Source organism: Stylophora pistillata, chromosome 7 (assembly GCF_964205215.1).
Source record: "Stylophora pistillata chromosome 7, jaStyPist1.2, whole genome shotgun sequence".
Classification (NCBI taxonomy): Eukaryota; Metazoa; Cnidaria; class Anthozoa; order Scleractinia; family Pocilloporidae; genus Stylophora; species Stylophora pistillata.
This window is the reverse complement of record NC_142525.1, coordinates 8,147,013-8,170,512: the sequence shown is the minus strand read 5'-3', so window position 1 is coordinate 8,170,512 and position 23,500 is coordinate 8,147,013. Positions and strand designations below refer to the sequence as shown.

Sequence of the window (23,500 nt, the reverse complement as noted above, 5' to 3'; positions counted from 1 at the left end):
TCTTTCCTTTTCTCCTCTTTCTGACTGTCTGCTTGACAGTATTGCAAAATTTGACTAGAGCACAGACAAGTGCAAACTTAACATCCGAGGACTGGGGAGAGTCGAGAAGAGATGAGACAGGCTCATGTGGTTTAGGTCGACGTGATGTGGTTTGGATTTCTTTCAATTTGACCGTTAAAGTGCTCAAAAATCGTTTTAAGTAAAGACGCTTTTTAGCTCATTTTCCCTCCAGTCAACAGGTCTCTATTAATTAAGAAGCCTCTGTTCTTTATTTCCTAAATTGTATTTTGCGAAAACTGACTGGATACCGAGATATTTGGTTTGTCGCGAGATTGCAAACTGCAAAAAATTTCACATAGAGAACGGGCCAATAATCGTTGTTTTTTATGCAGAAAAGAGCGTTTTGCCTTATCTGGTTCACTGTACCTTTGCACTGGACCCTTTGATTAAAATAATGCTTACTTGACTACCCTTAAATGCCTCGACCTGGAAAAACATTGCTTACAAAAACAAGTTGTCTTTGTCCCGAGTTTCTTACCCTAGCGGTTTCACCTGCATTAGTTGGTGCTCATTCTGTGTAGAAAATTCCTAGGAATGAAATAAATTTTGCCTAAAATCGTTTGCACTTTGATTTTAATCGCACCACAAGCCCCGGCAGAGGTCACTATCAGTAGCCACTGTCTAAGGATCGAAAAGCTTCCGGAGATTGTAGGTAGCTTCTTGGAAAAATATTCCAATTTTTTCACCCGCAAATGGCTTGTTTTTGCGATTAAAGTTGAAGCGTGGTAAATCTCGGCAGCGTATAAATAGATGTACAATAATGAAATCCTTGCTTAGCCAAGTCAAATAATGTAATATATTTTCCTTCCGAGAAATATCACCAAGGTTAAAACACCATAGAGTCTTTGTACAATAAAAGAGTATCGATGTACCTCTGAGAAGGTTTGTCGAGGGCTGCCATTTTGGCTGCTTTGTGAGAAGATCTCACCTGGTGCATACACCGAAATAGATCTCTTCACCCTTTATAGCCTGCTAACCGTAAGCGTATTTTCCAGGTTGTTCTTTATACATTTCCTAATTATAACGTGCTGACAAGGAGAATTTCTTCAACAATCTAGTGCTATTGAGTTGGTGATCATTTACTTTATTCTCGTGACCTTGATGATTGATTCAAGGGTAATGTCGTCTGAGAGAGCTGGTCAGTCTTGGGCATGCTTTAAGGCCCCAGCAAACTGCAGCTGTATTTGTCTTTTGCACGCTTACCCTGCACTTTTAAGGTTGCCTTGCACCGACCTTCAGGGGTGTTTCGCGTGCAAGCGATGTAGCGCGTCCGGTTTAAACTGTAGATATCTAAACCCCTATATCAAATGAAAGCTTGTAGGACTGACTATCAGACTATACCAAAAAATTTGAAAAAAAATTAATTGTCGAATTTTCACGATTTCTAAATGCAAGCGCCCGAATAACCTTTTAAGAGCTATAATCCAAGGGAATTTGTTCGATTGCTCTCAAATTTTGACAGTAGCTAGTTTTACATATAAACAACAAAAATGTGTCTCTGAATTTTTTATTTCTAAATACTTTTTTTTCAAGAGCGATTTTTGTACGATCACTCCACATTTTAATCCTATTTCAAAAATGTTCTATAACTTTTCACTGAAATTGAATAGGGCGAATCGCAGACACGTTTTTTTGGCACTTTGGCCCCGGAAACGGAGGAACACATTACATAATTAAGCGAAAAACAAAATTCGCTTTGACATGTAACGTTCAAAAGGTGATTTGGGCGCTCGCATTTAGAAGTCGTGAAAATTCGACAACTCATTTTTTTCAAAATGTTTGGTATAGTCTGATAGCCAGTCCTTTAAGCTTTAATTTGATATAGGGGTTTAGATATTTACAGTTTGAACCGGACGCTCTACATCGCTTGAACGCGAGAAACCCCTGAGGGTGCACGGTAACCTTAAGTTTCTGTAGAAGTTATAGGGAGGTTTAGCACCGCGTTTACGTGAAAGGGCAAACGTCAACTTGTCCTTTTACATTTCATGTACAACAGCGTGAACCTTCCTGCTTTAGCTTCGCGTGAGCTTACGTCAAGGTGGATTTCAAGGCGCCCTTGTATGACTTAAGGAAATAGTTTTGGTGCCCTTTTTCCGGCAATCAACTTCTATTCTGTGAGAGAAAAAAGTGGGGAAAATCTTTCGTGCACGACAAACGCTAAACAGTCTACTTTCACGTAGAAACGGCAAAGCGCAACCGCGGCAAACTTGAAAAAATGGCGAGAAAAACAAGGTCACGTGGTCACTCTTGCCGCTTGCCGTTTCACGTAAACGCGGTGCTTAATCTCTCTTGTATCAATAACCTCTTACGCGAACGTTTCTGTCAACTCATGAACGTGAAGGCCTACTGAAACATTTCTTTTTGAAGTCCTGTTTATAATTTCTATATCCACCTTATATTTAATCACAAGTAATGCCCATGAAATGCTGCGTTACACTGCAGCTGGGTGTAATCTTTTCTGCGTGTATCCTGTTCTGTTCTCACTCGGTCTGAAATGACCATACGTCTCCCTTGTAAGTAGTTGTGGTATCTTTCTCGGCATCGACCCGCCAGTAGTATGTAGTTCCTCTTAAAAGACTCTCTGTAAGGTAATGCACGTTACCATAACCTGTGATTCTCTCCTTGTGCTCACGCGAAGCCGGAGTTGCATTTGCAACGTCGGCCTTGTTAGTACCAAAGTAAAGACGATGGATAGAGACTTCATATGCGTTCAGCCACATCACAGCATCTCTGTTAAACTGAGAGGAAAAAAAAAGGTGGTGGTTTGAATCCTCGAGTAGCAAACGATTGTTAATGTGGCTGCGCAAGTTGGGCTGGTCCTGAAAATTACCAGTTTGTCGGTGATAAAATGACGAAGTTTTAACAGCCAGAGAATAATCGAAGTTAAGACTGAACAGATTCATCAGTTGAATTCGATTAATTGAAATGTATTATACAGATTTGGTCTAAGTTTTACTGCGTTTATTGGGTTTTAAGTGATTTCAGCACGAGCCTTGTTTTGCCCTAGTTATGAACTGCAAAAATTAGAAGTGTTCTGGCTTAGCGTTTGGGAATTGTTAAGGCTCGTTAGTTTATTGTGAAGTCCTTGTGCGAGGTGTTATGTGCTGCAAGACCACATTTACAGCTTTGCTTTAGAGTGACTTTTCCTTGGCCGTTATACCAATACAAAGGACAATTTTAGAATCTCAGAGAACACCAGATACTGGCATTGAGTGCGGGAAAATGCAAGTAAGTAAGCCATTATCAGCTTTAATTTTACACCTAATTAATTAAAAGGTAGCAAAATAATTGAAAACCAATCAGAGATGTAGTTTGGAAAAAGCTTTGCAATCATTTCTCTAACTGCAAAACTCAATTGATAATTACCCCAAAGTAAAAGCTTCCGGAAAAGCTTTATATCTTTACCTTGACAGTAGTACTTCTATCAGGAGGAACAGGGGTACTGGCCTTGTAAAATTTTCGCCCAGGAATCCAATAAAATCTGCTACTGGAATCATATTTGTAGGGTCCGACGTTATCCGCGTTGTATCTGGAGGTTGCACGAGGCCGGAAGTCCAAATTATCTGCGTCCATGACTTCCGGTTCAACAGGTCCTATCACGTTCTTAGTCACAATACCCGGTAAAGGCCATGAACTCCTGCCGCCATTCGCAACATCTGCAGCATTCTGCTTAATTTCAGTTTGCTGGTTCATCTCAACCAACGGCCTCGAAGGGAAGTACTTTCGCACACACAAGGTGCAGCCTGCAGCAGGGCTCGCTCCAGGTCCTTTGTGAAAGAGAAGGTTGTTTTCTACACGGTGACGATTACCCTTGACGATGATACCACCACACTTCCAAATGACATTCTTCTTCATAGTGCCGCGTTCCCCAACTCGAGGTGGTTTCGCTGCATCAAAACGCAGTCCAGGTTTGGGACTCGAATGCACCCAATTGTTCATACACATAGCATCGGTTTGCGAGGGGATCTGGAACTGAATACCCGCTCCGTCGTGCTGCAAATTTCCCCAACACTGATGGTGGATATGGTTGAGCTCGACCCGAGGGTTACGTCCATTCGGACGGAATCCATGAGCCGCACCGTTATAACGCAAAGTGTTGCTAACAAATTGGTCGTTGGGTCCTTGTGATATCACCGTCCCAAATCCACCATTCTTGGTTCGACTGAGGGAAACGGACCAATCATTGTACTCAAACAGATTGTTCTCTAGCAGTACTCCATCACCGTAGTACTGAAGAGCGAGTCCATCCGTTCCATAGAAAGTGCTGTTTATCAACTTGAAGCGGCGCCCGCGAGATGCACGGATGAATGTCCAGAGTGGAGGAGCAGTAACACCGAGCATGCGCTTGGAATACGACGGGAAGCTAAAGTTGATCGAGTGAAACGTTAAGTCACCAATAACTCTACGTTTGCTCGTTGGGAGCGTCTTAAAAGTGGTGCCAAAAAACGTCAGTTGTTTGAAATGTAAATGTTCGCAGTTTGAAATGGTGAAAGCGTAAGTCTGCACCTGGAGTGAAGAAAACATACTTCGAATGACAACTTTTACGCGCTCGCATATGATTTATCTCATTTTAAATGCCAAAAGTACTAAAAGAGATTTTCTTCAAAGCGTGTAACCCTTTCGCAAGTAAAATAGGGGCATTTCTTCGTACCTTGAACTTTTTTCTTAAACTAATCTATCTGCAGACTATACATATCAAATGAACTGTATAGGAAGATTTCCTAGCTCATTCAGGGTCTAGTTTTCCCAATTAGCGTGTATCAGTACAACTTAATACGTTTGACAATTAAATAAGGTTTATAATTATTACTGTTATAGTTAAAGAAGGTTATGCATTTTCTGAGTAGAAAATGGCACCTTCGAACAAAGATCCCTGGATGTGCGCCCACTCCTTCAAAAATTCCCAGCTTAAAGAAACTGAGAAATGCGGTGCATGGCGACTCCTTACAAACAGCTGACTAGATTACCAGATTGAGAAATATAGTGACAATTCTGAATGACCCGCGATGTTTTAAGGTGCAAATCGCCACCCATGATCAAAAGATGTATTCCTATTTTTTTACGGCGTCATGAAAAAGTTCGACAAAAGCTTCCCGGTTACTCTTAAGAAGTATTTAGGCAAATTATTGATTAAGTATCAGAAGATCTATAATTTACCTTTCCACGAATCTTCCCCGCAGGAGTTGCTCCATCCGGAGTCTTCACATAGACAGTTCTCGTGCTTCGATCAAAAAACCACTCGCCATCATTGTCAAGAAACTCACGTTTGTCTTCTAAAAAGTACTGGTTTTGTACTCTGGCTGGCACGAACTTTATACTTCCAAAAGTATCGTCATAAGTAAAGGAATTTCTTCCAGGCACATGACTTTCGACTTTGGCAGTAAAAGTGTTGAAGCTTCCAATATTCAGAACAGCCATTGCCCCTGTTACGTTTAACCTGCTTCCTGCCAAGTCTTTATCACCATTGTCAATCATTGTTCCACGGGTTGAGGTCGAAGCAGATTTTGCCCAGTGGCTATTGTTAAATACGGACTTGTCCGACCACAAGGCGTTCGGCCAACGCGCGTTCGTCATCATTTCTTCGCCGACGAAAAGCTGCCAGATGTCCTGACCGATTTGAGCGCTATAGATCCCATCGCTACCCCGCACCCACGACGAGCTCCCAAGTGGTATCAATTCAATTGTTCCGTCGATTACAGGATTTTCGTTTCCATAACCTTGTATAACAATAGGTTGAGACGCGCTGCCTTTTTTAGCAGCAATAGGGAATTCCGGCTCGTGGTAGCGCCCTGCACGGATATGACACTCGTCCCCTGGGGAGCTTAGTGCATTGACGCACCTGCGAATGGTTCTGAAAGGTTGGTCGATGGTTTGTCCGGTATTCGAGTCCATGCCTCTAGCTCCGGCGTCGACGTAATAAATGGTACTGCTTACATACGAGGGTAACACAGCCAAGATTGTAGTGAGCACAAAAACCTCCTTCATTTTATTCAAATAGAGGGTGGGGTCCTACGGAGAAATTTATACATTGAGTTACTATCATCATTGCAGTGTAATGTAGCTTTTTACGTCCCTTGGAATTTTTAAGCAAAGATTTTTCGTGTCCAAATCAATGATCAGAGTAAAATATAATTCACTTATTTTAATGCGAAATTATGTTCAATTAATTAGTTATATATTGATTTATCAATTTATTTATTTACTTAAAGATATTGATAACAATGATAATAACAAAATAAGACAAACAGCGGTGATAAACATTGTACTCCAATGCATTTTATATAGAACTTGACGTTTCGTATGCTAGTCAACATACATTTTCAAAATGTTAAGCGTAATAATTGACAGATTTTAACCGTCAGTCGTAAAAAAAGAAACTTACCGTAAAAATTTTTCTGGTGAACACAATGGCAAGATACTAACCGTTGTCGTAAATTGGCCAAAATTTTAACCGTTAACCATAAAAGCTATCACCCTATTCAGAGCCATCTTAAAATACAAATCTGTTCTTCTTATATTCAAATATCTAAAGAAAATGTAAAGAGCTCTAATTTAAAAAGACAGTTTTGGTGCTTTCATAGACATTTTGAACTGAAGAATTTTAAAAAACATTTAAATAAAAATATGGATTAAAAAGACGAAAAAAGATAGGTATGCTAAAATCAATGTTTTCAAAACGTTATTGGCGAGTCTATCTAAAAGGATAACTTTTAGGTTCTTTTTTAAAATTGCACGCATTGCTTTCAGTTGTTAATTGGAGAAATCTCTAGTGTTCAGATCTATTCAAACTTTTTTTGCCGAACTGATAAATATCTTTGGCTCTGTGCAATGTTAGTAAGATGAATATCTTACCTTCTAGATAATAAGCCAAATCAAGGCCTTAACTTTTTTTAAAGAACAATTAAGAGAACAATTACAAACGTTAAAATGACTTCTGTATAGCAATCTTGTGTAACATTGGTAGAAGAAGTACTTTTTTGTTTTTGTTAGATTTGTTACACAATAAAATCTGCATTTTCACAAAAGCCTTTATCTCTTTTGTTTTAAGTGGCACCTTTCAACCCATAAGCGGTTTTCTACCAGCTATACCAACATGTTGGGTGTTTTCATTATAAACGTTAATTTGATTTTCATGTCTCATTTTTGAGTTTTTTTTTTTTAAAGAATAACCATATGTTAGCGTATAGATTGGTGTATTTTGGTGTAGTGTAATCTGATAAGTGGAATTTGGTGTATCTCTAACCATTCTGATTGGCGCACCTTTTTTTGGTGTATCTCAAAGCAATGTGATTGGCGCAGTTTTTTGGTGTATCACAAACCAATCAGATTGTAGTATTTTTCGATGTCGCACCAATCAGAGCGTTCTTGGTAATTGGTGGTTTGACAGGTCTTCAAATTTCAGCGAACCAAAGCGTGACTCGGTGAGAGCGGGTTAGGGAATTAAGGAAACGTATCAGTCGTGTTGGGAAAGCAGCGGAGTTGAGATCGATGTACCACTATGGTTATTCTTCGTTCTAAAGGAGACTGAGTGGAACATGAGAAAAATTTTGAATCAAATATTGCTTGAGATGTTGATAGGAGCAACTTCAGAATACCTGGCCGCTATTGACTGTTATGAATGGATTGCTCCCTCGGTCCCGATGTCGAAAAATAATATTAAAAGAGAGGACATTTGGACAAGTGGTCCCGCATTTCCTGACGTCGAAGAATGACGAAATGATATGACCGTTAAACTAGTGCATCCGCAGTCCCGCGCTCACGAAGTCGAATTTAGGGACCTTAAGCAACCACGACGGCGACGGCAACGAGGACGTGGAAAAACAAGAGATCTAATTGGCAGTACAATAGCTCAGCACGTGCATTTTGAAACTTTGTACATTTCTTAGCCGTCCTATGCAAAACAATAGGGACCTTACGCAATCAGGACGGCAACGCCAAGGAAGACTTCGATTAAAAAATTAATTTCTACTCTTAGTAAGAATTTCAAAAATGGTTGCAGGAGCTTACTGCCTTATACGGCGCCACAGCTCAACTTCAGCATGACGTATAAAAGTAGCGTTGCGTTCCAAATGGAAATTAAAATAATTTGCCGTCGCGGTTTCGGTTCGCAGACGACGCAAATTTTGGCGATTTCACGTTGTTGTTTTGCATAGGACGGCTAAGAAATGTACAAATTTTCAAAACGCACGTGCTGAGCTATTGTTCTGCCAATTAGATCTCTTGTTTTTCCACGTCCTCGTTGCCGTCGCCGTCGTGGTTGCTTAAGGTCCCTAAATTCGACTTCGTGAGCGCGGGACTGCGGATGCACTAGTTTAACGGTCATATCATTTCGTCATTCTTCGACGTCAGGAAAGCTTGAATGCGGGACCACTTGTCCGAATGTCCTCTCTTTTAATATTATTTTTCGACATCGGGACCGAGGGAGCAATCCATTCATAACAGTCAATAGCGGCCAGGTATTCTGAAGTTGCTCCTATCAACATCTCAAGCAATATTTGATTCAAAATTTTTTCAAATATTTTGTCAAAATTTGCGTCGTCTGCGAACCGAAACCGCGACAGCAAACTACTTTAATTTCCATTTGGAACTCAACGCTGCTTTTATACGTCATGCTGAAGTTGAACTGTGGCGTGGTATGAGACAGTAAGCTCATGCAGCTATTTTTCAAATTCTAACTAAGAGTAGAAATTGATTTTTTAATCGAAGTCTTCCTTGGCGTTGCCGTCCTGACTGCTTAAGGTCCCTAATGATATAACGAGAGGGCCGTTAAACTAGTGTTCCCGTAATTCCGCGCTTTTGAAGTCGAAGAATAATTAAAGAAAAGGTGAAGTTTACCGAGTGTTGACACAGTCCCGCGCTTACTTTATGTCGTTTTCTCGACTGAGGGATATTTCATTACTACACATGAATTCCATTTTTAATTTCGCTTAAAGAACGAGGTAAGAATGACATCTATAAGAATTGTGAGCTCATCTACCTAGTATAATGGCTGTTCTTCGTGAGGACGTTATCGTTATGACCTAGCTGTCGAGATTAGAAAGGTCGTAAGGAATTTTTTTCTACAAATTACAAATTAAAACGTGCATGTTTTGTGTACCGCTTTTTCACTTATAACGCACACACCGTCAGCTAAAGGCCTGACACGAATTTAGAACCAGAGCGTGTTATTTCGGAAGGACTAGTTTTGCTGACTCTGGTAAAACTTGCGCAAGGCATTTGCATAAATTCTATTTGATTGATGATCTTGTTTTTTGCCCAGTGGCTGCTCTCTTTGTAAAGGTTGAAAAGACGAGCAAGTTTTATTCACTTTGTGTGTCGACTGCCACGTTAAATATCGTTTCTTTGCTTTTAAAAGTTCTCCGTGAATGAAATATTATTTAAACGATACTTTCCCGCTGCAATTGCGTATTTACTTTTTACTCGCCAGTATGGACTAAACTTTCTCAGATGAAATGCCATTTTCCAGTGAACAACGTAAATTTTATGACATGATTCTGCCTCACTGAAAAATTTCTCAAGGAACATAATGGTACAGTCGGTCAGTTTTCCACGCAACTCTCACGTGCTTAGACGTTTTCTACCAATTAAATTTGCTTTTAGCTACCTTGGACTTTTCCCATTGCGTGTCAACTCCCTGTAAACAACCTGCATTTTATCACGTATTTCGCACGCACAGGGAAAAGTTCAGATAGGCAACAACCAATTAAGAAACCCACGTTGTTATGCTTTGAAAAACGACACTTTTCGTCCTTCAATCCATTTTCACTTGCTCGAAGAACGGAGACCGGAAAACATCTTTGTCCAGAGGCTGTTGGAGATAAAATAGAGCTTTCCACTGCAAAATTATATGGAAGAATATTTTGAGGCAACTATCTGCTACTGAACAAGAGGCTACACGGTGCCTATATTCTGGCCGGATTTGCGGTTCAGCGGATTGAAATGAACTGGTTCGAATTGAAGGCGTTGCCGTTTTAGCAAAATCACTGTCGAATGCTTTTCATTATTTGTTAACATGGAGAGTTCTTGAGATTAAGACTTTGGAACAAGTTGATGCCATCCATGACAATTTGGAAACACTAAAATTGCTAGAGGAAATGTGGGGTCGCTCAATAAAAATTTGCTTTTGAACGCGGCGACGACTTTGTTTATAATGATTTCTCCTGCTTAATTACATCTAATAACAAAACTCTGAAGTTTTCCTTGCCCAGGAACGATATATCACTGAAGGCATTTTATGGACTGCAAGTTTTTGACCGATTGAAATCTAAGGTATGTGGCAGTGACTTCCACAAGTCTTTTTTTTTGTCAGAAAAGTATAGTTGTTTCGTCCGCTATATTAATCTATTAATAGATCCAATCGCCAAAGGTTACATAAGACAATCGTATTAATTAATCGAATCACAGGTAATCTAGGCTCACTGTTTGTGTCACATACACATGGTTAAATAGAGAGAACATATGGGGCGAAGTTTAGGTCTACAAATTTGCTTGAAAATGGAAATAAAAATCAATGAAACTTACCATGGGGCGATTTGTTGTTGTCCTTAATATGTACACGAAGTTTCGGGAAAAATTAATCTGTCCTTAATATGTACACGAAGTTTCGGGAAAAACACTCTTCTTCACCTGAAGGAAAGGTGAAGAAGAGTATTTTTCCCGAAACTTCGTGTACATATTAAGGACAACAACAAATCGCCACATGGTAAGTTTCATTGATTTTTATTTCCATTTAAAAGCAAATTTCCAGACCTAAACTTCGCCCCATATGTTCTCTCTGTAACCACGTGTACGTAACACTGACAAAAAGTAAGCCTGGGTTACCTGTGCTGACACTCGATGCCAAAACAATGTCCAGCACATTGCTTTACGCCAATTAAAAAGTGCTACGTAACGCCTATTGTGCATTTTTCTGCACAGGTAAAACCAAACGGAATTACTGATTGTGGCCCTTTACGGCCAGAATAATAATTACATTTTCGTCTCTGACGAAGAGGCGGTAGTAAGCATGATTATAGCCTACGAGGAGGTCGTTGTTTGGTCTCGTCACGCAACGTTGGAGAGAGAGCGATGCATGACGAGTTCAAATTAGGGCTTTGGAGGGGACTGCAGGAAGCGTGGTGTCAAAGCAGGTTATTATCGCCAACAACTATTCAGACACCAGCATCAGTTACAAAGTGTCCCATTTCAACCCATATATCCAAAAAAATAACTCCTGCATGCGTAGCATGCCTATGTTTAATATTTTTACATACCAATCCAAGAAAACAAAAGGATGGAATAGTCAGGTGTATCTTGCTAAAATGCTGAACTAACTCGTTCTGTATACAGCTGTATTTCTGCTAAATTGGAGGTTAGGCAGACCTTGTTAGCGTGAAAAAAAAATTGGCGTGAAAAAGGCTGCAAATGAATATGTTTCTGCGATGAGGGATTTCCAAGGTTGACACGTATTTCAATTAGCTACCTTAACTAATTTGCTCCATATTTTACCAAAATGCACAAAATATGAGTTTCTTCCTTTTGGAGATCTTTAGGCCGTGACGATGGCTGACTTGTTCCAGTGTTGAATTAAAAATGAAGCAATTGAAATATGGGCTGCAACCTGCTACCTGTTGATTCAAAAACTAATACCTTTGGTCTCGCGAGGGAACGAGGGAGACCTCTCCACATTAAAATTTCCGTATATAAACGAAAGTATCTTTGCAAACTTTTTTCAGAAATGTGACTATCAACATCGAATATATATGTTATCCAATATTTGTACACGTCCGACGCATTTAGCTTTAAATTCATGATCAGCTTAGTGATCAGCGATTTATTTCATCCGAGTAAGGCCAAATAAATCCAAATATGAGACCCTCGAAAACAAAACACTGGAGAGGTTTGACTATTGAGATGCTAGAATATAATCATGTTTCGATCGAATACTTACCGCGCCTAAATTTCCTTAAAACGGCAAAATTCGATTGTCTGCGGACCTGCCCTATATTTCATATAGGTAGATAAGTAAGTCTGACACCTTAATAAATATCTTATTACGTTCACTGAGGTATTGTATTCATTGCCATAGAAGGAAATGAATTTCAACTACAGTAGCATTACCACTTCACATAAGTATTTGATAAGAGGAAATGCAGGGTTTTCACAGTCGTACCTGTAAGAACGGGTTTTGTGAAGAGAAGCAAGCAGAAAATAGTTTTGAAATTAAATGAACTAAGAACTGTCCTGTTCCTTGAATAAAAAGGGAGACATTGTTCATCTTTCTCGATATAATAAAAATTACTTGCAAGGTTTTTTTTCTATACGTAAATCCCTTAAAAACAAATATATCATAGCGTTCTTGGTTAAGCGCCGGACTGTTGTGCGGGAGGTCGAGGGTTCGAGCCCCGGCCGGACCAACACTCAGGGTCTTAAAATAATTGAAAAGAATATGCTACCTATCTATAACATCGATCAAGAAATGGTTAGATATTCTAGTCTTCTCGAATAGGGATGAATAAATGGAGGTCCCGTCTCCTGCATCTATTTATTAGTTAATTTGGTTAGGCAGGGAACGTGATGTGGTCTGGCCCGGTTATTGGGAATTGGGGGGAGGGGGCATCTGGTTATATTCGCCTTCATTTGATTGTAAACTGCTTAGCAGTCTGGTAAAGTCTCCCGCACAGTGTTGTAAAGCGCCATTAGTTCAAAATATGAGCGCTATCATTGAAATACAAGTTATTATTATTATTATTATTATTATTATTATTATTATATTACTACTATTCCTGCTAATGTGATTAATATGACCTGTTGTCTGTTTCATTCAGACCCAGTTGGGTTTCACTGTTTTGAAAGGACATGGGTACCCCTGGAAAGGAAATCTTGTTACCGTCTGACCCCACCCCAAAGGCAAACACTGGCTACTCAAAGATAAAAATCTAAGTGTTGGGTCTTGTAAGCTCTTGTGCATATCCTGAACTGACTCACATAAAAATTTCACTAAAAACCAGTGAAACATATACAGTGCTTGAAGACAGACCACTTACTTCACTTCCAAATCCTTTCATCTCCAAAAGGTTGCACTCCAAGAAAAATTGAGATTATGCGCTCAAACTTAGGGATAAAGATAACGAAAAGTCTTGGTATATTTCAAAGAGGCAAGCCCCTTGCAAGCTGCATTAGAAATTTGGACGCAGGTCGCTTAAGAAAGGCTTTTTAAAGACGTAATAGAGCAATTTTCCATCGGGCGTCGAAAGCAATCCGGGATTTTTTGTATTTGCTTTACTTCGCTCCTTGATTGGCCAAGAAAAATCGCGCCATCCTCTAAACCACTGAGATGCAAAACTAAAACCCTGCACGACGCAGTCGCTCGCGTTTTACGCTCGCTTTAGGTGGTATGATCAATTTTACTTTGAGTACCAGTTGATGTTTTCCTTTCATCCGTTGTGCTTATTTTGGTTTGGTTTTATGACACAGCACTCTTTTAAGAAACATTTGGTCGCTTAAGAGGCCTTCAAAAGTTGACTGTATTTAGCTAATAGCTGCATTTGCTTCGCCGCTTAACATGATCAATTGTATTAAAATTAAAGACACCTTCACAATCGATAGTTTTGCTAACAAGACGAAGCCTCCGGTGAATCTTAAACACTTTTTTCACAATCACTATTTTATCCCGACTGAAAGAATCAATCCAGTTTTAGTTTGTCTGGACTTTCGCCTAATCATGTAGAGTCTTTCAGACTTTTTTTTAGTGCATGGTTGGTTTGATAAACAGTATTTAAGGCTGGGAGCTTTCATATCTTACCTCGTTGACGCCAAGGTAACCGACAAACCAAATGCCCAAATACTTCATTCTTCCACAATGCCATTGTATCAATTTTAAAATGAATGCATTTCAAGGAATGTGCGAGCAAATTCATTTATATTTGTTCAGCTTTGGAGAAAGAAAACTGCGTCCGGCTTGTCGCGAAATAGAAAACCTGACCAGAGTAAACAATCTTTCATACATTGTGAAAACTCATTTAATTTTTTTATCGAAATATGTTTCTCAAAATATGAATCTACAAGGGCCTGTTCACAAAGCAGGGTTTGCTTCTCTGCGAAGGTAGTCCTTCCTTGCGGCACATTTGAATCTTGTTCGAAGGAGCATACCAGCTTGCATTCTGCCTGTACATGTTAAAACTGTGATCCTATATCCATTTTCACGATAAGTGAAACTTGGTTTAACGAGAGAAGCGACTTTTTTGTCAAATTCTGTTCAGAATTTAGAAAACTTTTCAATCCAGTGTAATGAAGAATATTCAAAGCTTGATATGCATTAAGCTTGATACTCTTCTCTCATTTGGAGTCATATAAATTTCACAGGGCTTTCGAAGGCGGATGGCTTTGTTTATGTTTAAGTGAATATGGTATTTACATATTGATTTCCATACAGTCTGAGTGGTGTAAGGGAGGACTATGGTGTTCAACAATCAAAATAGAGCACTATGGACTACGCGGTACAAATTAACCAATCATATGGCTAGACTGGCATGCAAGATGGCGATTTGATGTAACGCAATCTGATTAACGCATCTGATTGGCTGTGGACCACAATGCCCCTGTACTACCAGTCTGCAAAGTTCTGTTGCTGTGACCATCCGCGACACATAAAGACGACACGTCCATGGAAAATTATTCCCGGTCGATGAACTTTATCTTCAGAGGCCTATCAGGAACAGCGAAGAAAGAAAGCTTTGTCCCCATTGGCTCATCGTGATATTCCATAGTGAATCGCTGAATCAACTGAAGCAAACATTACAAAAAAAATCGTTTATTTAATAATAATTCACATCGGTATTCAGTGAGTGTATCGTTATCAAAGAAGAGAAATAAATAAGCTATCGATGACTCAACCTCGTTCACGAAGCGCTTTCCCTTCAAATGTGGAGTGACCGTGATACATTTGTGTTCTGACTGCGAATCTTATCTTATTTTTCTTCTCCTTCGAACTACGCTTTTTTTCACGCTTACCTTTGCTGTAAGGAGATATATCTCGGCTTCTGCAATGCGACGCCCTGTAAAGAAACCAGATAGGCGATTGTACGAAAAAACGACAACGAAAAAGGTACACGTTAAAGAAGGTTTGAACTCCCAGAGAGAACATGAAAGAATTCAGTCTGGGTTCTCCCTCCCCCAAATACATCACCAACGCTAGTCTTCACGTTTTTATTTTACTGGAGAGCAGAATAAAAGTTTAGAATACACGAGCACATCCATAATCGTTCTACTCATTAAACCCTCAGTTTGGTTGCGCTCCTGTGGTGTGGTCTGTTAAGCTGGAGACAATTTTCCAAACTAGGGTCATGTATGGAGAAGTCTCACCTATACACATCCGACTTCCAACTCCAAAAGGCAGAGTGGCAAATGGATGAATCTTTCCCAGATCGTCGCTTAACCAACGTTCCGGTCTAAAATCCAAAGGAAACTTAAACAACTCTTCAGAACGCCCAGAAAGGTAGTTGAAATAGATGACCATGGTCTGAATAAAAGACAGCGTGAAACACAATCAGTTGTTTAAGCTCAAGGAATGAGCTCAGCTGAGCGAGAAGGGATGTTCTGGGGTACTTCCTAGGAAAAGTGATAATATAAAATGATAAAGCGACCTGTCTCCCCCCTCCCCCTGCCCCCGCCCGAGCTACTGGGACTCAAGAGTCAAATTCTCAGCCTACAAATCCTGCTTTTATCCTAAATGTTAAAAAGATGATCTTTCCTTAGACACTTAAAGTTCTCTCCTCCATTGTGATTCTTTTTTGCTATATTCAGGGGAAAAGAAACGATGCCGAAGGCGATTGGAAGAAGGCCCGGTTGCTTTTCCCATAGTCCCCGTCACTCACAGCCTTTCTTTAAGCACTTACCCCTGCAGGAACCAAATAGCCGGATAAAAGAAGATCCTGTGTCAGAACACGTGCCCAGCTGTGTGCAGCAGGATGCAATCTGATAAAACAATTTAAAGCCTTGGGTTCGCATCGTATGGATTCAGTTTGAACTGGTAATGGGACGAGGAGCCTTCAACGCTCTTTCTGTTGGCTCATGTCAAAAGTACCTCTTACAATCAAACAACAACAATACTTCTACCTCATGCTTTCTTTGACACAAGCCTTGATGTACTCCAACTTTGCAAAGCTCTCGGGGGTAAAATCTCCATGGGGCCCAACCAGGGAGGTTACTTCTTCGTACACCTTTTCTTGCACCCTCGGATTACGGGCCAGATCGTAAAGGACCCAAAGCAATCCATTTGTTGTCTTTAAAGAAAAAGTGGATAAACGTCATTTGGGCAGATATTCAGAGGTGGAAATAAGTTTCCTACAATTTATGACCGGTCGAACTGACGTTTCTACTTTCTAGAAAGAGGCAATTGCTTTGAAACTTACCGTTTCGACACCCGCCCTAAACATAAAAATAGAATTGACGCTGATTTCCTTGGGCGTGAGGTCACCCTTCGTAATGAGATAAGACAGCATAGAAACAGCTACAATAAAGAAAAGAAGAGTGGTAATTTTACCTGTGACTTGTGCAAGAGATTACAAACTGTTTATAATCTTCTTACACAGAAGAGTCGTTTTCCTCGGCACTGCCGACACAGCAGTAACAAACAAGAACACAAGCCACTGAGTCACGGTGTTTTAGAAGCGTAAAAAAAAAATTGGTAAAGTTCAAAATAGAATGGTTGGTCAACAAGGTACCCGTACTTGAATAGGCTTTATGTCTTAAAAGTCTCAAGTTTTTCTTTACCTTACTTTTTTTTTCGTTTACACACTTCTATATGAATGTTTCAATTATTTTTCGCCTATTTTGTCGAACCGCAGTTGTTTGTTATTTTTCTCTCTGAAATTTTGCGCGGGAAATTGGCACACGGGCGGCCAATGATCCTCTCGCACATGCATGACGTTTGACCGCTTTGCCATTGTTCCATTTTTACTATACAAAACAATGATATATAACCGCTGAAAGCGTGTAACGCACCCTTTCTGATAAGTCACCAAGAGGAATGAGGGGGGAAGGAAGGGTGGGGTATATATTCGCATATGTTACCTTGATTTTCAGAAAACTGTTCACCCTCTTCTGCCATTTTGTTCAGTTCTTTAACCTTTCTGTCAATTATCTCTTGGCTGACGGAAAACGTGATGTCTTGAGTTTCGACAAATTTTCTGTAGGATTGTGTCTTCATAAATCTATAAAGAAGTGCTTCCCATCCACGGTTCAGTTTTCCCAAGAGTGCAAAACCATCAAAGACCGCTCTAATCATTTTCAGCATTTTTTCAGTTTCTTTGCTTGGTGGCTCATCATACAATCCCACTCTTACATCAAATGCCATCGTTCCTATAGCTTAAACAAGAACGGAACTGTTGGGGCAAAAACGACGAGTACGCTAAGATGACTGAAAATGAGATCATAAGGAGTGACTTTGCAAAGAAAGGAGTTCAGCTTATTTTTTCTTGTGGTGAATTGCTCTCATTGCTCTCTTTACGTTTATGTGTGGATACTCTATTAAAATTAATAGTGATTAATAATGATATCATAATAATGATTTAGCAGTGGACAATCCACGAGGTGGCTCTTCCTGTCCATCCACTGTTTCCAGGTCGAATTGGAATTTGAAATGTTGGTTTTTTTTGCGACAGGAGAAAAACCGGATGACCCAGAGAAAAAACCTCGTAGCAAGGACAAGAACCAACAACAAACTCAACCCACATGTAACGTCAGGTCCGGGAATCGAACCCAGGCCACAGTGGTGGGAGTTGAGCGCTCTCACCATTGCGCAAGTGACATCAGATCAAAGTATTCTCTCCCTCTAGAACATTCCAAACAGTTACATATAGTACTAACTGGGTTGCGTGATTGATGCAAGCAGACAACGTAGCTCTACAAATGCAAATCGATTTGGAGAAATCAAATTCATAACTTACATTCAGTGGCATACTTTGAAAGTTCCCCCTCAAGATCTGGAATCTCGTCGCCAATCCCTCGCAATGAAGCCATATGTGCTATGGCATCCCGTACGACTCCATTGAAATTGTCCAGGTTATCTCGTATTCCTTTAGGACGCAGCATCTTGGGTGCTAAGGCTTTGCGCAGTCGACTCCACTTCTCGCCCTGTCTGATAATTAAGAAAGCCAGATAATTGGAGATAGTTCAGGGTTCGTCTTCTTCAAAATACAAACATAATGAACGACTTTAGGAATTTCCTATATGGAATAAGGTGCTCGTATGTCCTGAGGCCATATAGAGACGCCCCACGATTATGGATGAAGATTGTGGCTGCAATGGCGACGGCAGCGATTATAACAAACGTTAGGATGATGTTGTGAGTGATAATAATTTGTCCTATGATCACCGGGTAAATACCCTTGTTGCGTGCACTTGTTAAGCGGCCTATTACTAAATATTTAGTCTATTAGCTATGATTAAAACCTGGATCATTGGATAATGCAATTCAAGACTTTTTATTGGCTTAGCCATTGTGGTATATGAGCCAATATACCATAATCTACTATCTGTACATTGTAACATCCGGTTTCTTCTTACAAAATGAAGTCCAGAAGATTTGTCTACTATCTTGGGGGCGTTTTCAATAAAACAATTATTCCACTCGCGCTTGTTGGATATGAGATGATTATAGCCAACGAGGCGCGTAGCGCCTCGTTGGCTATCTATCATATCATATCCAACGCGCGCTCCTGGAATAATTGTTAAATATTTTAGGAGAGGGTTGGGTTGGAGCTTAAACCTAGTAAGGGACATATGTCCTATCGTTTTTGCCCCGGTACTGCTTGTACAAATCCTTAAATAAATAAATAAATAAATAAGAATTAAAAGCGGGGAAGAAACATCAAGGACGAAGGATCGGAGGTAGAGGGGGGTGTTGTACTCCAGTTTCAATTAGACCTGTGGGAATATTTACCTCAAACTTTCTGACACCAGCTTCATGAAAGGAAATATCTTTTTCTTTTGCAATATCTTATTTTTGAATAAGCTTAAAAGCTTAAGACTTAAGACCGCAGCGTTAAAGTCAAAGCTTGGAAACCCTCCCCTCCTACCCCCATCACCCCAGCCCCCCACCCCCACTGGACTTTTGGTGCTCAAAAATATGCAGGCTACTTTTACGTAAAGTATGCTTTTCAAAACCTTTGAGTTGTATACTGGCCAAGTATATTTAAAGAAGTGTTCCTCACAGTGGGAGTTAAAAGCAAAACAAGACAACTGCGATTTTGATTTTACTGTTTGCCGATCATCTGGCGAATTTCCAAACTGAATTAACACTGGCTTTTGCCCGATCATTACGATCAATCTATCTTTGTCTAACTGGGGAAACCTGGATCACTATACTTTTTGTAGCTGCTTGTTTTCAGTATTTATCAATTGTGTCAAAATGAAAGGTTTATTTTTGCCACCATGGTACGACGTGCCTTCGTCACCCACCGACAAGGGTACACATAGGACATGCAAGTTTTTTTATATTACTTCTCCAAACTCCGCATAAATTACTTTCTTGTCAAAATCGTCGTTGACGCAGAAAATGTTGAACAAATTACCAAACGGAAGGCAACAAAACCACATACACAAATTTTACTTGGGCAAACAAAGGTCCGAGTCAGTGAAGCGAATCACTCAAGCATATACGATTCCCTCTTTAGACAGTCTACACCGAGTGAGAACATTGAAGCATTTCGGGTCTAATTTGAGTAGAATTTTAAATTAACAACTTGGCATTTCAGCACAAAATGTTGAATTCGTGCATGAGGTAGTTATGGAACGATCAAACAATTATGCGAACATGAAAATACCGCATCATTGCACTTTCCAAACAAACAATGATTAATTCCATGATAGAGTAATCAGCTTATTCTATTCACTTACAGGGTAGTCAAACCTTCTGGAAGTTTCTTGCTGATCATGTATTCCTTTTGAGCCCTGAAAGTTGTCTCAGGTCGCATCGGATATGTTCCATCGCCTCTGAAAACAGCTTCTACATCGGTTGGGTTTTTAATGAAGACCATGGTTCGTCCCATGACCGTCCTCTTAAAAATCGGGCCGTACTTCTCAAAGTTTTCCAGCCGATCCTTTAAAAGTAGATTGAAGTCGGAAGTCGTTTTAATATGATTCAGAACATTCCCAAAATATGGCAATCCTTTCGGACCTGGGAGCTGCTCAAAAGGTCGGACTCCGTCGGGAATATCTCCCTGCGCGTCATTAAATAGATGCCTCAGTAAGTTGAAGAGCTTGCCGAAGGGATTCAACAACCAAATCACGACTGAGAACAGCAAAGCTGTAATTACAAAGTAAAGCGTGTCGTCCATTGCAGAATAATATCAGAAATTGCAGATCTTGAGATGCTAGATCCAAGCACTGATAAGCAAGTAACACGAAAGGGCAGGCGTCGGTTTATTTTAGATCGTGTATTTATTGCTTGACGTGACGAGTTGCTCAAATACTAAATCACGCAGAGAAAACAGTGTGAGTCACACAAGGGGCTCAGTTTTTCAGTGAGTCGGTGAGTCAGTCAGTCAGAAAGTCAGTCTGTGAATCTTACAGATGCAGCATAGTTACAAGATCCCTTTTCATCTCGATTTTACTGCTATTTTCCAGTCTTCGTCAGGTGACAACCTTGAAAGATTATGAGTAGATACCATACATATTTCCGCAGTCTCCTTCGCAGCGTTTTCTCTCGAAATCACGCAACGTTCTCTGAGGATGTTGCGTGACTTCCAATTGTAATTGACTCCCTCGGCCCAATTTCCTAACGCCGCCCCTCGGACGATTGTTGAAGTTACTGTCTTGCATACTGAGGAGATTTTGTAATTGGTCTAACAACTCATACCACCATCTCAATGACTGATTTTTTTTTTTTTTAACCTTTTTTTTTCAGGGCGTCGCGTCGCTGAGGCTGAAATGCATCTTTTGGCAACAAACTGTAAATTTGTTTGATGATATCCGGCCTGCATGAATGTACCATTGTAAGAACCTCGACTTAAAACTTGCCTGGCCCTACCCCGACTCGTCTCAAATCCTGTGGCGCTGATGATGATGGCTAGCTCACAAGCTGTCTGATTTAATTTTCATTGTTTTAACGGATCCTGTTGAAGCTTATTACGAGTTTTCGTTTTCAGCTGGTCCAGCGATTTGATCTGGAATATCACGATGACCCAGTCGAGATGAAGTAGCGACTGTTCTGTTTTCTAGCAGGCCACTGAGGATCAAATTTGTCGACCGTGCGTAACTTTCTATTTAATGCATTCATCCCTGCTGATGAAAATGGGAGAGTTTTATCCAAGTATCGCCGGGATATACCTCATAAAAACGGTTGCATGTAACGAGAGTTTTTTGTTTTTTTGTTTCTTTTTTTTTCTTTAAAACAAGCCACACTTATCGTTGGCTTAAAAAAAAAAAAAAGGCAAAAAAAAAATCTTGAATAAGGGGGGTAAGTTTCTAAAGAAACTATGATGCTGCGTCGGTGGGGGTAACAAGGTAATTTGGTAATATCAACTAAGTTGAAATTGTAAATTGGCCACCGTAAAGCGAATGGAGGAATTCGCTCTGACGAAGGGCGAACCCTCGAAACTTCAGCTTTTCAACTCTTTACGGCGGCCAATTTACAATTTCAGCTTAGTTGATATTACCAATAAAACTTGATCGCAGAAAGGGGGAGGGGGTCGGGGGTAGGATCAGGGGGAATGTAGAGAGGATCAGGAGGAATGGAGAGAGGATTAGGGGGAATGGAGAGAGGATCAGAGGGAATGTAGAGAGGATCAGGGGGAATGGAGAGAGGATCAGGGGGAATGGAGAGAGGATCAGGGGGAATGGAGAGAGGATCAGGGGGAATGGAGAGAGGATCAGGGGGAATGTAGAGAGGATCAGGGGGAATGGAGAGAGGATCAGGGGGAATGGAGAGAGGATGAGGGGGAATGGAGAGAGGATGAGGGGGAATGGAGAGAGGATCAGGGGGAATGGAGAGAGGATCAGGGGGAATGGAGAGAGGATCAGGGGGAATGGAGAGAGGATCAGGGGGAATGGAGAGAGGATCAGGGGGAATGGAGAGAGGATCAGGGGGAATGGAGAGAGGATCAGGGGGAATGGAGAGAGGATGAGGAGGAATGGAGAGAGGATCAGGGGGAATGGAGAGAGGATCAGGGGGAATGGAAAGAGGATCAGGGGGACTGTAGAGAGGATCAGGGGGAATGGAGAGAGGATCAGGGGGAATGGAAAGAGGATCAGGGGGACTGTAGAGAGGATCAGGGGGAATGGAGAGAGGATCAGGGGGAATGGAGAGAGGATCAGGGGGGAATGGAAAGAGGATCAGGGGCGATTGGAGGGAGGATCAGTCGTCGCCAAACGAGTATAAAGGCAATTAGGAGGAATCACAAGAATAAAACAGCCTTCAAGTATTTCAAAAACAGGACCGTACCTATCAAACGAGGAAATTCAGTTAGGGTCAGATACAGTAAAAACCCGCAAGTAAGAACCTAAAAATTAAGAGCCTGTTAGCCTGAAAAATTTGCCATTTCTACCCCCTATAAACAAGAACCTATCTAGCCTAAGAAAACTAAAATAGGTTCTTATTTTCTAAAATCATATAGTACATTACGGGTACACTGAAATTATTTACTGAAATAGATGTAAATATACAAATTTATATTATTTCCCTTTTTGTGGGAAGGGGGTGGGGTAGGGGTGGTGTGGTGAATAAAATTAAAATATAGGACAATTACCAACTTTTTATGCAGGTGTGTTTTTCTCCAAGAATAAGAACCTATTTTAAGAACCTAAATAGCCTAAAATTTTGTTAAGTACCATTTATATAAGAACCTGTTTAGGCTAACTCCTAAAAATGTAGGTTTTTACTTGCGGGTTTTTACTGTAAATCATACCGGCATAATTTTGGTCTAAGTATCAATCATGATGGTGGGATAGTGACTAAGCTTCTAAAAAATATCCCTTGATGTTTAACAAGAGATAAGCTCGGTATCCTGGGTAATGTCAATAGAGAGCATGCTTTTGTAGTTTGCACTAAAAGAATTTGACCAGTGAAATGTGGTGCTCAGCTGAACTTCGGTAAGCCTTTTGTTCATAGCAAACTTTACCTGTTTGTGTTTAGAATGGGAGGAAGGGTCGTTCTGAAAAGCCATTATTTCGAATTATTAAATTGAACACAATGGAAGTTTTTAGCATAATTCTAGGTATTATACATACAAGGTTATCCGATGGGGGCTTGAGGCTAAAAATTATCATACAAGAAAGTAGTTCCCAACTAAAGTACGTCAATCGGTGACCGAGACTTCCCAACGTCAAGTGGTAATGCCATCCATGATCTAGCGGAAGGGACTGAAAACAACCTCTTGCTATATGACTTGGCTTTGGGACCACTACCAAATTCTGCCCAGCAGATCTCAGCGTGTGTCTAGGTTTAAACAAAGAAGAGAAG

At 40.4% G+C, this 23,500-nt stretch overlaps 2 protein-coding genes across 3 annotated transcripts; both read right to left on the bottom strand.

Annotated features, from left to right (window-relative positions):
* Positions 1-833: 833 nt before the first annotated feature.
* Positions 834-12,107, bottom strand: LOC111339709 (uncharacterized). The gene is made up of 4 exons (XM_022946424.2): positions 11,990-12,107; positions 5,218-6,069; positions 3,466-4,566; positions 834-2,798 (listed from the first exon to the last, which is right to left on the bottom strand). Exons 2-4 carry the CDS (start codon positions 6,043-6,045, stop codon positions 2,541-2,543), a joined length of 2,187 nt encoding a protein of 728 aa, XP_022802159.2. The 5' UTR covers positions 6,046-6,069; positions 11,990-12,107; the 3' UTR covers positions 834-2,540.
* A 1,937-nt stretch (positions 12,108-14,044) lies between these two features.
* Positions 14,045-20,892, bottom strand: LOC111339701 (cytochrome P450 10). Of its 2 annotated transcripts, none has more exons than XM_022946415.2 (9): positions 19,939-20,892; positions 17,988-18,178; positions 17,113-17,406; positions 16,452-16,549; positions 16,156-16,322; positions 15,936-16,014; positions 15,403-15,559; positions 15,052-15,095; positions 14,045-14,823 (listed from the first exon to the last, which is right to left on the bottom strand). In XM_022946415.2, exons 1-9 carry the CDS (start codon positions 20,376-20,378, stop codon positions 14,713-14,715), a joined length of 1,581 nt encoding a protein of 526 aa, XP_022802150.1. In that variant the 5' UTR covers positions 20,379-20,892; the 3' UTR covers positions 14,045-14,712. The 2 variants fall into 2 exon arrangements, with proteins under 2 accessions (XP_022802150.1, XP_088582949.1); XM_088726823.1 differs by having other exon boundaries at positions 17,988-18,227; positions 19,939-20,056.
* Between the last annotated feature and the right edge of the window lie 2,608 nt (positions 20,893-23,500).

Coding starts and splice junctions, on each gene's coding strand:
- LOC111339709 (XM_022946424.2), bottom strand. CDS start 6,045: ATGAAGGAGGTTTTTGTGCTCACTACAATCTTGGCTGTGTTACCCTCG. Junction 4,567..5,217: donor CGGGGAAGATTCGTGGAAAG/GTAAATTATAGA, acceptor TCTTCACTCCAG/GTGCAGACTTACGCTTTCAC. Junction 2,799..3,465: donor ATAGAAGTACTACTGTCAAG/GTAAAGATATAA, acceptor TTTTCCTCTCAG/TTTAACAGAGATGCTGTGAT.
- LOC111339701 (XM_022946415.2), bottom strand. CDS start 20,378: ATGGACGACACGCTTTACTTTGTAATTACAGCTTTGCTGTTCTCAGTC. Junction 15,096..15,402: donor TGGAAGTCGGATGTGTATAG/GTGAGACTTCTC, acceptor GTTTCTTTACAG/GGCGTCGCATTGCAGAAGCC. Junction 14,824..15,051: donor TATATCTCCTTACAGCAAAG/GTAAGCGTGAAA, acceptor TGTTTGCTTCAG/TTGATTCAGCGATTCACTAT.